The sequence below is a fragment of the Cydia pomonella genome, chromosome 5 (genome assembly GCF_033807575.1).
Source record: "Cydia pomonella isolate Wapato2018A chromosome 5, ilCydPomo1, whole genome shotgun sequence".
NCBI lineage: Eukaryota > Metazoa > Arthropoda > Insecta > Lepidoptera > Tortricidae > Cydia > Cydia pomonella.
This window is the reverse complement of record NC_084707.1, coordinates 8,275,219-8,292,365: the sequence shown is the minus strand read 5'-3', so window position 1 is coordinate 8,292,365 and position 17,147 is coordinate 8,275,219. Positions and strand designations below refer to the sequence as shown.

General features: G+C 36.5%; 2 protein-coding genes across 2 annotated transcripts; both read left to right on the top strand.

Moving 5' to 3' along the window:
• Positions 1 to 6: 6 nt before the first annotated feature.
• Positions 7 to 9,928, top strand: LOC133517632 (myosin-VIIa-like). The gene is made up of 11 exons (XM_061850981.1): positions 7 to 401; positions 1,544 to 1,801; positions 1,978 to 2,162; positions 2,882 to 4,089; positions 4,241 to 4,485; positions 4,565 to 5,404; positions 5,487 to 5,822; positions 5,939 to 6,162; positions 6,246 to 8,569; positions 8,664 to 9,160; positions 9,298 to 9,928. Exons 1-11 carry the CDS (start codon positions 378 to 380, stop codon positions 9,487 to 9,489), a joined length of 6,333 nt encoding a protein of 2,110 aa, XP_061706965.1. The 5' UTR covers positions 7 to 377; the 3' UTR covers positions 9,490 to 9,928.
• Positions 9,929 to 12,649: 2,721 nt separating this feature from the next.
• LOC133517625 (inactive peptidyl-prolyl cis-trans isomerase shutdown-like) lies at positions 12,650 to 17,134 on the top strand. Its single transcript, XM_061850974.1, has 4 exons — positions 12,650 to 12,926; positions 13,060 to 13,360; positions 13,702 to 13,901; positions 14,662 to 17,134. Exons 1-4 carry the CDS (start codon positions 12,871 to 12,873, stop codon positions 15,431 to 15,433), a joined length of 1,329 nt encoding a protein of 442 aa, XP_061706958.1. The 5' UTR covers positions 12,650 to 12,870; the 3' UTR covers positions 15,434 to 17,134.
• The last annotated feature ends 13 nt before the right edge of the window (positions 17,135 to 17,147 follow it).

The window sequence follows — 17,147 nt, the reverse complement described above, 5'->3', positions numbered from 1 at the left end:
ACATTTCAATTTCAATGATATTTACATTATTTTATCAGATACTACTCATGACTACGATTTTTTGCATTTTTATCATCTTTCAAGATTAAATCACATTGTGATCTAAAAAGATTTTATTAATTAAAAACCATTGTAATCTATTACAAATGCCAATCTAGGCACCAACACCAATCAAGTAATCAATGTATGATAAACGAATGATAGTCAAGTGTTAACATATCTCAAAATATGATAACTCGATAAGCGCAGAATTATCCGTATATCGTGTGATAAGGCTGAAATATTGATAAGGTGACAGTCTTGAAGCAAACATAATACAGGTAATGTAGTGATGGAATTAAAATTTTATATGAGGTGAATCTCAAAGGAGCGGTAAAATGGCAGACAGGATCCAGTTATCGGTAAGTAACATAATATGTCCGGTTTCTTTTTGGGGAAGGCACAAAATTCAAAACTCTTAACATTTATTTTGTCAATTATAAATTCATACAATAACTTTATACATACATAAGTATATATCAACATAGGTACTATAATAATTCCACGAAGTGTATTATTTTCTCGAATTATGATGAGTATGGTTTATGTAATGTTTAGTATTTAACTAAACTATCTCGAAAGAACTGTACAGTAGGTACGCTTAATAAAATAATAATTTAACACGAATTAAAAAGATAGGGTAAACATACCTATTCTTGGCATTGGCAGGGTACCCAAGTAAAATTAAGCCGTGTAGGTATGTATATTCTAGAGGGCCTACCGCGAATAACGAAGATCGAGATTTCGTAATGTCAAGCGATAGCTTGAATGCACAAGAGTGATAGAGAGGCAGATAACGAAATTTCAATTTTTGCGGTGTCTTGCGTGACAAAATGGGACAAGTATTTCAGATATTATCCTGTTTTTGTACTAATGTACCGTACAAAATAATAGATTGATCGCATACATTGTAGTTGGACAATTAAACTGTCGTTTTAGAATTTTTAGAATATAGAAACATTAAGATAAGACACGATTTTAAGGTCTTTGTGGTAGACTGGTAGTCCTGCATAATTATGATGCCAACATTTGTTAATTTGGACTCAAGCAAGCTGATACCCGTGCTATAACCGCGAAAATCGAAGTTCGTCAATTGCGGGGATTTTTATTCTCTGTCACTCTAATTTCATCTTATTGAGAGTAAAAGAGGAAGATCCCCGCAATTAGCGAATTTCGGTTTTCGCGGTAGGCCCCCTGATACCAAAGGATGATACGTGATACGTCTGTTTCTTTGTGGCCTCCTGTAGCCTAAACGGTTTGATGGATTTTGATGTATGGGGTATCGTTAGATTCGTCTTGATCACGGGAGTGTCATAGGATTGGGGATTTTTTGGGGTAACTAAAAAGTTATAAATAAATAAAATAATTATTATAAAAAAAAACGACTTTTTTATATATTTTTTTATTAGTAAAGACACTAGTAGGTAGCAAGCTGAATTACTTACCTATGATTTTTACTCGTAGGAGTCGTAGGTAACAACCTAATCTTTTTAATTTATTCTAGGATCTAGTCTGGCTAAAAGCAGAAAATGCCACAGAGTTCGACCTTCCCATAGCTGTGAAGATATTAAACAGTTCGGGGGACAGGATCCAAGTACGAGATGACGATGGCAAGGTGTTTTCCACTACAGTACACAATGTCCTCAAACCTTTGCACTCCTCCTCCGTTACGGGCGTGGAAGACATGATCACGTTGGGAGAGCTGCAAGAACACACCATTCTAAGGAACCTCCATGTGCGGTACAATCAGCAACTAATCTATGTGAGTAAAATTGATCGTTTCACTTTTGTTATTTGATAGTGAACTGTACGGTTCTATGTTTTTTCGATATTTAGGTAGCTGTATTTCTATATACTTTTCTTTTCTACGGCAATACACTTACAGTGACATCGCCACTGTTTAGAATATTGAAATGTTCTTATAAAATTTGTTTTTAGACATACACCGGCTCGATGTTAATAGCAATCAACCCATACGAAATCCTGCCAATATACACCATGGATCAGATACATTTCTACCAAGAGAGAGGAATGGGTGAGATTCCGCCGCACATCTTTGCCATCGGCGACAACTCGTATAGAGAGCTGTTAGATACTGCATCCAACCAGTGCATCGTCATAAGGTAGTTATAGAAGTTTATACATATAAACAATTACTAAGATATATTTTATAATATTCGGCTATTGTTAAATTTCAGTCGAGGTAGCTAGGGTGTAAATTGACACCGAACAGACAAGGGCTATAACCGCGAAAATCGAAGTTCGTCAATTGCGGGCATTTTTCTCTGTCATTTTAATTACGTCTTACAATTAGTGAGAGTAAAAGAGATCCATGCAATTTGCGAATTTCGGTTTTCGCGGGAGGCCCCCGGATATTGGAATGGAACGTATTGATTTATTTATTTACTCAAATAATTTGAGGAATATATTTCTCTTATAAACTAACGAGATTTATATACAAACTATGAAGAAAAGTTTATTTTGCAATTCAGCTTTTAACATTATAGTATTTATTACCTACTCATACATAACTATTATATTCATTGATAAGAATTAAGTAAGTCGATGTGACGTAGATAACTAATATAAATTGCCTTTCCGGTATTGGTGGATGATTAGATTAATTTTCTAGCAAGGTATGTAAGTTCAAGATAAGTAGGTAAATTGTAATATAGTAGGTATCTTGACAGCTTTGACGTCATTACTAAGGGGAATCCCAGGTTTGGTTGAAGTTGTGGTAAACCTTTAGTATTGAGATACATAAATTATTTTGTATCAGATGACAGGAAATCAAACAATAATCTACCTGAATTATTATGAGTTTTATACATTTCTTTCACAGTGGAGAAAGTGGCGCTGGAAAAACAGAAAGTACAAAATTATTGCTACAATATCTAGCAGCTGCTAGTGGTAAACACTCATGGATTGAGCAACAAATCCAGGAGACAAATCCAATCCTTGAGGCATTTGGAAACGCTAAAACTGTCAGAAATGACAATTCATCTAGATTCGGCAAATACATCAACATATATTTTAATAACAAAGGTGTAATTGAAGGCGCCAACATAGATCAATATCTACTAGAAAAAACCCGTATTGTTTTTCAAAGCAAAGGTGAAAGAAATTACCATATATTATATTCTCTGGTGACTGGATTAGCGGCAGATGAAAAAAAGAAACTAGAGTTAGGTCATCCAGCCGAATACAACTATTTGAACTCTGGTAACATGCTAACAGCCGACGGTCGCAATGATGGCATAGAATTTGCTGACATTAGATCAGCGTTTAAAGTTCTGAACTTCCCCGACAACGAAGTGTGGGGTATCTTCAGCCTTCTTGCAGCAATCTTACACCTGGGAAACTTAAAATTCAAATCATTCAATTTCAATAACATCGAATCATCTGAAGTTGCTGACGCGGTAAATGCAAATAGAATTGCAGCACTCCTAGGGGTGAACAAAACCAAGCTCTGTGATGCCTTGACGAGGAAAACTTTTGTCGCACACGGGGACAAAGTGGTTTCAACGCTTACAGTGGCTGCGGCCGCGGAAGGTCGCGATGCCCTTGTTAAAGCTATATACGGCCATATATTCGAATATGTAGTGGAAATAATTAACAGAACATTGCACAAAGACCAACAGCTATCCAGTAATTCCGTTGGTATATTAGATATATTTGGATTTGAAAATTTCGAAAACAACAGTTTTGAGCAACTCTGCATCAACTATGCCAATGAAAACCTCCAACAGTTCTTTGTAAGGCACATTTTCAAGCTTGAACAGGAACAATACGAGAAAGAGGGCATTACTTGGACTAACATTAATTACAAGGATAATCAAGATAATCTGGACATGATCGGGCTTAAGCCAATGAATCTGCTATCACTCATCGATGAGGAATCGAAATTTCCAAAAGGAACTGATATAACACTTTTATCCAAGCTTAGTAACAATCATAGCAACAACAATTGCTATATTACTCCAAAATCAAGCCATGAACACAGTTTTGGGGTCAAACACTTTGCTGGAGATGTCACTTACCAAGTAAAAGGTAAGAAATCGTTCATTGATATATGTACAGTCAGTTGCAGAGAGAGGTGAGAGAGGTCACCTCTCTCTGCAGCTGACTGTACATAACATTTTAAGCATTACCGTGACCTGTGTAAAAGCAAATCCGAAACTACATAAAATGTTTGTTCTAGGCTTCCTGGATAAAAATAGAGATTTGCTGACAGCAGATGTTAAAGAGATGGTCTTGGATTCTAGTAATGTATTCTTAAAAGGCTTGTTTGTTAATGAAGTCGTCACTACCCAAAGTGGCAGTCGGAAGACGGTCTCACTCAGCTACAAGTTTAAAACATCTCTTGATGCTCTTATGAAAACTCTGTATGCCTGTCATCCCTTTTTTGTCAGGTGTATCAAACCAAATGAATTTAAAAAACCACGAGTAAGTAACATTATATGGTGCTTATGCTAACATCAGTTTATTTGGTTTATGAGTATTCATATTTGTAAATTTTTTGCAGGTATTTGATAGAGCTCTATGTGTTCGCCAGTTACGATATGCTGGTTTAATGGAAACTGCGAAAATAAGACAAGCTGGATTTCCGATTCGCTATTCTTATTCAGAATTCGTACACCGGTATCGTCTAATCGTACCAGACATCCCGCCGGCTGAGAAAACAGACTGTAAAAATGCCACAAAGAAGATTTGCACGGAAATATTGAAAGATCAAGAGTTCAGGCTCGGCCACACAAAAGTTTTCCTCAAAGACATGCATGATGCGATACTGGAAGAGTTGAGGCATAAAGTACTAATCAACGCAGTGATCAAAGTACAAGCCAATGCTAGACGATTCATCTACAGAATGAGGTTCTTAAAAATGCGACAGGCTGCTATCACACTGCAAAAGCACTTCCGCGCTCGTGGATATAGAAACAGATACTTAGTAATGAAGAGAGGGTATCTGAGAGTGCAGGCGGTAGTTCGATCGAGAGAACTGAGAAAGACCTTCATAAACATGAGGAAGTTCTTTAGGAAATTCCAAGCACACAGCAGAGGCTATCTTATTAGGAAACTTATTAAAGATAAAGGTCATATCATTAAAGCTAAGTTGGTGCAATTTAAGAAAGAAAAAGAAGAACTAGAGCGATCTGGGCAAGCTGATACTAAAGGTGCTGAGGATTATTACGAAAAGAAGGTAACGGAACTTATGAGATCTATCTGGATTGTGAAGGATGTTCCAATTGAGAACCAGCGTCATAGCACAGCGGTTATTGATGACAGATATGTTGATGATGTGTTTGGATTCTTAAAGGATACAGCAACGCCGGCTGGTACAGTACGCGTGCCAAGATATGGAATTGTAAGTAAACTTTTTACAAATGTAATTATCTGCATAGATTTTGTATGTATCAAATATTTTAATATAATTTTGATTTCTCTAGACTTCCAAACCAGTAGTATCAAACGTAATTCCACTCCCACAAGAACAGGAGGATGAAGAAGAGTTTGATGAATTCAACTTTAGAAAGTTTGCTGCCACATACTTTTTGGGCAATACTAGTCATCAGTATTCGAGGAAACCTTTGAAGCAATCATTGCTGGAACTCCCATCTCCTATGGACAAAATGGCGTCACATGCTTTGTGGATTACTATATTAAGATTCATGGGTGATATGGCTGAGCCAAAGTATGTGGATGATAAAATTGACAATGTTCCCGTTATGACCAAACTGTCTGACACGCTAGGTCGGGCTTTCCAGAAGAGTAAAGAGTTTGAGGTAATTTATACTAAATGCATTTTGTATTTACGAATACACTTACATTGCCTATTATGTAATACATGATGATATTTATTAAAGAACATGATACATCAATAATAAATCTTACATTTTAGGAGCTCATGATGAAAGAAATGAACAGTGGTAACGGTAACAGAAACAAACTGATTCAAAAGACACTTAAACGACAGAACAAATTCAACGATGAGTTAATGATGAATTTGATGAAAGATGAAATTAATAATGATATGTATAGTAATTGGTTAAATGCTCGAAGAAGCACTAACTTGGAAAAACTACACTTTATAATAGGCCATGGCATCATCAGAAAGGAACTAAGGTAGGTGTTAGTAGTTGGCATATATAAAGAATTTTAGTTTCTTTTTCGAATGTACATTTAAGATGAGTGGCGTTTTGTTTCAGAGATGAAATTTATTGCCAGTTATGCAAGCAACTAACCAATAATCCCTCTAAAGCCTCTCATGCAAGAGGGTGGATCCTGCTCTCTTTATGTGTTGGATGTTTCCCACCTTCCGAAAGATTCGTCAAGTACCTAAGGTCGTTTATACGCAGTGGCCCCCCTGGATACGCTCCTTATTGTGAAGGAAGACTTGTAAGAACATTTAAAAACGGACCTCGTGCTCAGCCACCCAGTTGGTTAGAGTTGCAGGCAACCAAAACCAAAAAACCCATCCTTCTAACTGTTACTTTGATGGATGAATCCACGAAAACTGTGCAATCTGATTCAGCGACAACATCTGAGGAGGTGTGCCAACAGATTGCAGAAAATATTAACTTGAATGATATGTTCGGATTCTCATTGTATATCACTCTTTACGATAAAGTGCTGTCATTAGGCAGTGAAGGAGAACATATTATGGATGCAATTTCGCAGTGTGAACAATTTGCAAAAGAGCAGGGGACGCCAGAAAAGAGTGCCCCGTGGAGGCTGTTTTATAGAAAAGAAGTATTCACCCCGTGGCACAATCCTGCAGAAGATCCTGTGGCTACTAACTTAATTTATCACCAAATCGCTAAAGGCGTAAAGTTTGGTGAATATAGATGTGACGCAGAAAGAGATTTGGCCATAATCGCCGCTCAACAACACTACATTGAATACGGCCCTCGCATAGATCCAAATATTTTAAGAAAAGTTATTGTCAACTATATTCCAAATCACTTTATACAGTCCAATGATGTAGCATTGACCAAATGGGAACACCTTGTAACAAAAGCGTTTGAATCTTCGCAAAGTATTCAGTCAAAGATAGATCCGTTGCGATGCAAAGAGGATATAGTAATATTTGCTAAATTAAAATGGCCTATGCTATTCTCCAGATTCTTTGAGGCTATTAAAATTAAGGGAGAAATGATTAGTAAGGATGTAGTAATAATTGCTGTGAACTGGACTGGAATTTACGTTGTTGACCAATTAGAACACATACTTCTAGAAATGTCCTTCGCTGAAGTTACCTATGTTGCTTACAATGCTGATAAAGATTATGACAACGTAGGGACGATAACGTTAAGAACGATACAACAGGAAGAATTAGTATTTCAAAGTGTAGATGCAAGTGAGATGAGTTCATTGATCATCTACTTAATTGACGGTTTAAAGAGAAGGTCAATATATGTTGTAGCTCAAAGTGATTCACAAGGATACAGTGACGCCTCGTCGTTCTTGCAATATAAGAAGGGAGACCTTATAACACTTTTGCAAGATTGTACTGGAGAAACACTTATGAACGCTACTTGGGGACACGGGGCGTGCAACGGACAAGAAGGTCTATTCCCAACCGAACAAGTATACATTTTGCCAACCATGTCAGTACCTTCAAATACAATATTAGAAATCTTCAAAAAGGGCAACATCACCACTGACAAAAAAGCGTCCAAGTACAATACTATTCAAAGAAAACGTATGCATACTTTAGAGAAATACTCCAAGGAAAACTTTAGAGAAAATTACGATATAAATGCCACAGTTCGCAGCACATCCACATTAACTACAGCTAAGAAGCCAATTACCGGTGACTTGTGGGCTCACACCCGTGATCCTATTCGGAAACCACTGCTTAAGAAATTATTAGGCGATGAAAAAATTGAGAAATGTGCAGTTGCTATGTTTATCGGTATCCTGAAATACATGGGAGATATGCCAGCACCGAAAGCGAGAAACGTTACCGAATATACAGATGAGATATTCAGATCGGGTGGAACCGATTTCGGCTTGCGAGATGAAGCATATTGTCAAATCATGAAACAGTTGACGAACAATAGGATACAACTGAGCGAAGAACGCGGATGGGAACTCATGTGGCTCGCTACTGGCGTCTTTGCCCCTGGACAGTCGTTAATAAAAGAACTGGTCGATTTCCTGAAGACACGACCGCATCCCATAGCTAAGGAATGTCTCAAACGCGTATTCAGAATACAAAAGAGTGGCCCCAGAATGTATGCTCCATATGTGGTAGAAGTTGAAGCGATACAGCACAGAAGCATGCAGATATACCACAAAGTATACTTCCCAGATGACACGGATGAAGCCTTTGAAGTAGACTCCTCGACTAAAGCGAAAGATCTTTGTGAACAAATTGCTGGAAGACTAAATATAAAGAACAGCGATGGCTTCAGCCTGTTCGTCAAAATAACTGACAAAGTGTTCTCTGTCCCGGAAAATTATTACTTCTTTGATTTCGTACACGAGCTTGTCGAATGGATGAAGGCATCGCGACCTGTCCGGGCCGGTAAGTTTACGGCCTATATTTTATATTAAGTCAACTTTTTGATTCTCGTTTAAATATGTATGAAATACTGTTACTTATACACTTTTTTTTTCAGCTGGCTCACAATTGCAACTAAACTATCAAATATTCTTCATGAAGAAGCTTTGGATCAACACAGTTCCTGGCAGAGACAAGAATGCTGACCAGATATTCTATTTCCCTCAAGAACTACCTAAATACTTGCGAGGATACCACAAAACCTCGAAGCAGGATCTAGTTGACTTAGCCAGTCTGATTTACAGAGCACGGTTTGGAAGCGACCAGTCGTTGCTACCTCAAATCGGCCAAATACTAGAAGAATTTATACCTCCTGACATGGTTAGGATACAATCGGCCTCGTCATGGAAGTCGAGTATAACTGCAGCATATTTGAAACATGGAGTTATGACTGAAAATGAAGCTAAAGAACAGTTTTTGAAAAAAATATACCAGTTGCCGACATTTGGAACTGCGTTCTTTGAAGTTAAACAGACGTCGGATCCATCTTATCCTGAGTTGGTAGTAATTGCGATCAACAAAAACGGTGTCAGCATTATACACCCTCAAAGTCGAGTATGTATACCTATCAAGTTTAATTGGTTTTGTTTGATTTTTCTTTCTTGTACTGACCTAATTAATAAAAGATTAAAAAAGTCGTTTGCAGGCATTTTTAAGAAATGTAATTCAACATGACCTTTTCTTGGTTTCAGGATATTCTGGTGACTCATCCTTTCTCACAACTTTCGAATTGGTCCTCTGGGAATACCTTCTTCCATATGACTATGGGTAACTTCTTAAGAGGAACGAAGATTCTGTGCGAAACTTCTTTAGGATACAAAATGGATGACCTGATTTCATCATACATTGCAGTTTTACGCCAATCATTGAAGCAAAAACAATAAGTTGTAAAGTACCATACGGAACAAATTATACACGGTGTATAGATGATAAATAAAAATTGTGAGAAATATAAAACAATTGAACTGTGTAACTTCTGAAAGTGCTATGTTACGGAAAAAGCAAAATGTGCTATGTTACGGAAAGTTGTCCATTGATCACACTACTTTTTTTGGCAATATGTACGCTATTTCTGCTTAAATTCATGAGCTCTTTCGATCCTGATCAAAAAAAATCAACCGTTTACTAATCTATTTGGTATGACGCTAAAGAAATGAAAGATACCAAAAAAATATGAGGTTTCGGGACACCTTTTTCTCATTTATCAGAACAGCTTGTGATTCTGAAAAGAAATAACATTTTCCTAATAAAAAATAAGAAGGTGGGGGCAAGTTTTCTAAAAAATAAAGTCAAATCGCCTAAATATACATTATTTATAACAAATGTTACTGAGTTTAATTTGTATTTTTTTACCATATCCAATAATCTAAATCTTGTTTGTATATCCCAGATAGTTCGATTGGCAAATTCGCTACCCAGTCATCCAAGTTCAAAGTAGAAATATAATGAAAATATTCAACAGTTATTCGAGTGCCAGGAAAAGATACGTTTACCTCACGTTTAAACGTTAATGTCGATAATGAATTAAACTTCGTATATATTTTTCCTATGTCAAATAAAGAAATAAGATTCTATCAAAATAACTGTAGCTTGACGAAACTGAAACACAAACACGCTATTTTAAAATAAATAAAGAAAACAATATGAACACTGTCACAGTATAAGGAAGGTGTCTTTTTAGACCCAGGGGGCCTACCGCGAAAACCGAAATTTGCAAATTGTGGAGATCTTTCTCTTTTACTCTTACTAAGACGTAATTAGAGTGAAAGAGAAAAATGAAAGCAATTAACGTCATGCATGAAGTTTAAATTTGAACCAAATAATTTTTATTCGGATGATTGTTACCGGTGTAGCATGTTACAAATGCGTTTCCGTTATAAAATTATCATTTAATTGCCTAAAATAATAAATAAAAAGTACAAAAATTGCGCGCGAAATGCTAATGAGCGAAACACAATTCCATTTTTTCATTGGTCCCTCACGTGACGTCACAGTTCAGACAGATTTGGTCGTTTTCTTCTACGTCGCACCGAATTTGAAAGAAATCTGGTTAAAAATGTAATTTAGTCGCGATTAAAAAAAAAAAGATTATATATCAAAGATCGGTTATTGTCGACTAATTCTAGATAAACACTTGGTTGAGTTTCGATACTGTTATTTTATCATTTAAATTTGCACGTACTTACATACAACACGTCGATCAAAAGTTTTATCGCCAGCTACACGCTAGTTTGTAGTTAGTAACACGAAATTACGGATGTTTTTGTATTATTGTAGATTTGTCGATACATGTATTATTGTAGATGTCTATCACCAGTAAAACTTCAGTTAACTTATTCTTAATAATTACAATTCCGAAACAATACATCTAAGTATTTTCCTCTCCTCCCAATCTCCGTTTTACGTAGGTTTTTTTTATGTTTCGCTTTTCTTAAGTTTCGCATTCCCGCCTGGGAACGGTGGCAACTTCAGAGCTAATCAGCCAGACAAATCTTTTAAATAAAAACATTGTACTGAAACACACCCAACTTGTTAGTAGAAAACGCAAGAAATTAAAATTTTCTGAGGAAACTTGTTAAGCTCCCTCCAGACTATGCGCGTGAATCGTGGCGCGACTTCGCGGAGCGAACATACCGCGACGTTGACGTAGACTCCACACTCGCACAACTTCACGGCGATTTCGCTTGCGCCAAAGCACTGATTCAAACTGGGAACTATCAAATTGATTTTTGGTTGATTAAGTTCGCACCCAATAATTTAACCAAGTAGCCGCCATAGAAGGTTCTGACAGTGTACAGATTAATTGACTCGTGAGCGAATCGCGGCGGGAAGCGATCGCGACTGTAGAGTCTTGCAAGTTCGCGCTTCGAGTCTCATTTGACGCGGGCCAAATACCGACAAAAAACGGGGAATAAGGCGCGAAGGCGTGAACAATCTGCGAAATCGACGCGAGGGCCCTCCACACTCGCGTTCGCGGCTTCGCGCCTCGATTCGCGCACGAGTGTGGACGGCCCTTTATGCTATTGTTACTTATAGATACACACATTTCAACTCGAATTCAAAAAATCATACTGGTTGACAATAATGTTTAAAGTTGTGTTATAATAGTTATCTGTTCATTTTAGGGTGTTGAAATCCTTTTAAGTAAAATTAAAATGGTAAAAAATGCCGATAGTTTATCTATATGACTATCGATATAGCCACAACTTTTGGTTACTCAATGTTAATCTTACATAAAAATGTGGCTGGGTGTGTGTGGCTACGGTGACAGCGGGCTTAAACTCCATCTTTAGGAATATTATATGTATGGTTTTTACCCGAGATCTGCACATTTTTTTGTTCGAAGTTGGACTACACATAAATCGGTGTACACTGGGGGCCTACCGCGAAAACCGAAATAGGGCTGTTTCCAATTTTTTGAAACGCTTGTATTACGTTCTATATTAGCTAAAAGTTGCCCTAAAATTCAACTTTTATACTAAAAACGGCTTTAAATATGTTAAATTAACAATTATATATTTTGACCGATGCTTTCGCGCCCAAAACGCTCTTTGAAAATTGTGTGACGTCACAGTTTACGGTTTGACACAACTACAGTAGAAGATACGAACTGTCAACTGACATTTGTCATTTGTTGTTTATCGCCTAACTGTCAACAGTGTCAATCAGAGAGTTGTGACGTCATCAGAATCTTCAAAGACGTTTCGAGTTTGGTCACGTGACGTGTGCCAAAAGATATTTTAAATTCAATATTTACAAAAATATGGTCATTACAGGTCCCCTAAAAGTAGTTAAAAAATTGCGAGGATCTTTCTCTTTTACTCTCATATTTTTTGTAATAATTTTTTTTTTTAGTGACAGAAAAATTTCTGCAATTGACGAACTTCGATTTTCGATGTCGTCATTATACAATTAGGTTTTAAATTTTCATGGGCCGCGTCTGACTGAAGCTGCGATTTCTATTATATCATCTGGTCATCTGGCAACATTGCTTTGTATCTGTCACTGTCAAAGCTCTTTGGTCCCTATAGGTTCGGACGGAGCCAATCCAATCGGTCCAATCGGAGCATGGAGAGTGGTGGAGAGTGATATTGGGGATTTAAAGATTATTTTTTAGGTCCGTGGTTCGGAGTGATTTATGGGTCTTCGGTCATATATTATTATATTCTTTGCTTTCGGTCTCCTTGTGCTTGAGTTATCTTAAAATAATTTGTAATTAATCAATTAGAAATAATATTCTAGGTCTTTTATCAATTTATATAAAAATGCCAACAAACACTTCCATGCCAAGTATTGCTTTAGAAAACGGATTGGATTTGAGGTCTGTATTTTGATTATATTTTCTTGAATTTTAACATTATGTTAGTATTATACTTATACATACTACTACTCCTACCTCTTTTACAACACTGATTAAAGGAAATATGTTTTTAATAAACATTATAAATTTTCAGTCAACTTTGCACAACGGGTTCAATACTTCACATAAACGACGATTTGGAGGAGGGTCACGGTTTAGAGACGGAGAGAGAAGATGCTAGAACTTTTGACCATATTGGACAACCTATAAAGTGCTTGAAAATCTTAGAGCAGGAATTGACGTCTGTTGATTCAGATAGTTGTGTCAAGAAGAAGATTTTGGAACAAGGAGGTGGTTTCCCACTTCATGAGGGTTGCACGGTCCACATAGCATATACTGGATTCTGGGAAGATGACGAAGAACCATTTGATGTTCGGAAAGTGCACAAGCCATTGGTAAGAAATTAACCTTACCACACATTTCTATCACTGATATTTTGTTGGTTTTCTTATAACATATAGATACAGGCATTTATTTGTTAATTACTCTTCACTTGCCCTTTGTCTTTCATTTGAAGTGATGCAACTACCCTACAATTCACAAAAAAAACTCATTATTTTGGACAGAAGATAATGCGACCTTTCAATGTTAATTAGTTGTACACTTAATTAAGTCGTCCTAACTGACATTCTACCTAAATGTGGATATACCTAGTGACTAAGTCATTTTGGATTCTGAGTCATTCTGGATGTTTGAAAGATTATATACAAAAAAATCTCTGCTTTTATATTTTTAGGTAGTGGACTTAAAGGACAATGACTTGTTGCCAGGTCTACAAACCGCTGTCAACTCAATGCTAGTTGGGGAAATGTCAGTTTTTCTTCTATCTTACAAAGTCATGTTCGGGGAGTTTGGAGTCCCACCTCGAATAAAACCAAAAGCCGATTGTGTATTCTATATCAAACTCATTAAGAGTATTCTGACTCCTGTTGAAGGGTGAGTTACTTAATTCTATTAGGGATCCATAAATAATAATAATAAAAACGCTTATCCAGATGTTCTATTTTTATTTGTTTCATGATAATAAAAAGAGTTTTTTATTTCATTTTCTATCAATCAACTAAAAGGCTAAACAGTAACAGTTAGGTTGGTCGTAGACAAATAAGTTATTACATAGAGCATAGAGTGCTCACTTCATACATCAGTTTTTGCGCATATGTGTGACAAACAAAAAAATCTAATGCTCCACAATTTTCAGTAATATTATAACTGAATTAACCAAAACTCTATTTTACTCCTGCTTGTAATATTAGTTGTAAATTGTTAGGCAATCGACTTTCCACCAGTCGTGACTCCTGTGACATCTAGTGTCAAGTAGCGGTACTGATAAATCTGCTACTTGACACTGGATGTTGACTACGAATATAATAAGCGTTTTGGTAAGAAACCTGAAGTATGGAGTGAGCACTCTATGCTTACTTATTTCTCTACGGTTCGGTGCAGGGTTCTGGTCTGAGAAGAGTTATCTTTATTGGGGTAATGACCATACTTAATAATACTTATATGATAACTATGTCTTATGAAACTTTCACAGTGAGTTCAATTCTAGCATCTTTGAATTTAGACTGGCATCATTCAATTTAGCTATTTTTTTTAATATACCAAATCCAGGAATGTATTTCTGTTTAAATTTTACTTCATAGCTAAATATATGTGTAACGATTTCCCATGTTAACAGTATTGTATTTATTTTCAGGGATATAAATTACTCAGAACCCAACATGTTTCAGCGGGTATTCAGCCAAGTAACTAAACTCTACAGTTCTGGCGTAACATTACACAAATCCAAAAATACTATGGCTGCAGTCCACCTTTTCAGAAAGTCAATAGCCATGCTGCACAAATGTCGGCTGGCTGATGAAGCCGAGGAAAAAAAACAAGAGAAAATGCTGGTAAAATTGTATTTGAATCTGGCTATTTGCTCTAATGCTCTGGAACAGCCGTTGAAGGCTTGCATTGCTTGCAATGAGCTGAATAGACTGGAAAACCTCTGGAATAACAGTAAAGCTCTCTTCCAACATGCTAAAGCTTTACGAATGATCGGTCAGTATGACGCAGCAAAAAAAAGATTGCTAAGGGCACAGAAGTTATGTCCGGATAAAAGTGAGATCAAAGAAGAATTAATATTACTTGAGAAAACTAGAACTATCTGCGATCAAAACAAATTGATAGCTAAGAATTTCGTTCACCCGTCTCTGGAATTAGTGAGTGAAGAATTCAAAAAAGAGGTAGATACTTTGATTAAGAATTTTAAAGAGAATGTCAATTTGTGCAAACTGACACTGCCAGGTGGTTTAAATGCTGAAGAAATAAAATATGTAAAGGAGGCTTGCATTAGAGAAAACTTGTTTTGCAGTAGAATAGAGAAGGATTTTGCGTTAGATAAAACAAATGAGAAAGAAAATGAAGTGGGTGAAGAGCCACTAGGTTTGTCAGTTTGTCCAGACAGCAATACCAGTGAATCGTAATGGTAGGTATGTTTAGGTATATGTCAAGCATAATTTATTTGAGGGGAGATCCCCTAAAAATCCCCTAATCTAGATAGATTGTGAATCTGAATTTCGCCCATACTGAGAGCTACTGATTGTATTAGAGAACTGAAATCTAAAAAAACATGTGCTCCTTCCGAACCTGATGGCGCTGTACTACGCCATATGTTTCGTGGTCACTGAATTGTCAAATGTCAACTTTTGACAACCAGCGTAATGTACGGACCCGTACCAAAGAGAATTTGAAATAGAGGTGTATTGTGAAAGAAAACTTTGTAGCGACGTAAATTTACTGCCATCTTTCGACACATAATTTAAACTTTTAGAACGCCATTTGAGTTTGATCTAAGGATAAGTTCTTAAGAATAAGTTCTTTCACTGATATGTGTTCAATTTGTTAAATATCTAAAAGTGGCGCCATCTAATAGATCAAAGGCCAAAGGTATAGCAGCATCGTTTCGAGCGATGGCGCCATAACCTTTAGGTATTGCCCGGTAAGTAATTAGAACTGTCTCCATAAGAGTCAGAGGCACCAGACGACACATTAAAGCTTTTGAGTGCGAAGATGGCGCAGGAATCATCTACTGAAAGTTCCCCAAGACCCTTCTCTTCTACTACCTCTTCATATCACTACTGAAGGCAGCAGCTTTTTTTTTGTATACTATTTACCGTCTCCATGTTTATGTATATTGTATCTTACTTTAATAAATATATAAAATATTACATGTAAGTCAAATGGCGTTCTAAAAGTTTTAATTATGTGTCGAAAGATGGCAGTTAATACTTAATTTACGTCGCTACAAAGTTTTCTTTAACAATACACCTCTATTTCAAATTCTCTTTGCCCGTACAGCGCCATCTGTCTACATCACCTGTCCAATTCGTAGTAAGAATTTGTCTTAAGGCCCGATTACACATTAATTAGTCTTAAGTGCGAGTTCATACATTGGCGTTAAGTAGCATAGTTATAAACTCGCACCTAACACCAATCAATATGTAAACAAGCCCTTAGATTATCCACATCTTACACAATCAATGGATATTTGCTGATACCAAGGGCACACTGACAAGTCTTACAATACAACCAACTACTCGTATGTAGTGAGATAGCAATGAATATGTTCACAGTAAACATAATGGTAGGCTACTGCCGCCACTGGTCTATATGTGCATGTTGGGATTCCGAATATATTACGAATAGTACTACTAAGTATTACCACAGTTCAAATGCATTCCTTGCTCTCATAGTACGCAGTCGACATGTCTTTGCGCAAACAGCTAATCCACTGGAAATTGTGAAACACGCAATAATAAATAAGTATGATGATTTTGAAGCAAGTTAAGTACAAAGTCCAAATGCAACAATCACCTAAATGTATCAGAGGCTTTGAAAATTATACAAGGAGCGTGCGTGAACTGTAGAGAGCAGTGCCAGCTTATTGTGACAAGTTTTAGTTTTCGATTTAGTTAGGTCCTCCAACGGTCACGATTTCTATATCTATTGGTTTCAGGAATCTCGATACTGTTGTTTTTTTCTACAAAATATTCTAGGCTGATATTGATTTGTCTATTTTGTATTCCAATGAAGCCCTTTATTCACAAATACTTTGTTAAACTGCACTACTCTCGAAAATTTGGATTGTTACCTATACAGACTAAAATAAATAAATATGTTAAGCACTACTCTTTTTAA

Excerpts from the sequence above, each read along its gene's own strand:
- LOC133517625 (XM_061850974.1), top strand. The coding sequence starts at position 12,871 with ATGCCAACAAACACTTCCATGCCAAGTATTGCTTTAGAAAACGGATTG. Across the intron at positions 12,927-13,059 it reads GAAAACGGATTGGATTTGAG|TCAACTTTGCACAACGGGTT; the intron begins GTCTGTATTTTG and ends ATAAATTTTCAG. Across the intron at positions 13,361-13,701 it reads GGAAAGTGCACAAGCCATTG|GTAGTGGACTTAAAGGACAA; the intron begins GTAAGAAATTAA and ends TTATATTTTTAG.
- LOC133517632 (XM_061850981.1), top strand. The coding sequence starts at position 378 with ATGGCAGACAGGATCCAGTTATCG. Across the intron at positions 5,823-5,938 it reads AGAAGAGTAAAGAGTTTGAG|GAGCTCATGATGAAAGAAAT; the intron begins GTAATTTATACT and ends CTTACATTTTAG. Across the intron at positions 8,570-8,663 it reads ATCGCGACCTGTCCGGGCCG|CTGGCTCACAATTGCAACTA; the intron begins GTAAGTTTACGG and ends TTTTTTTTTCAG.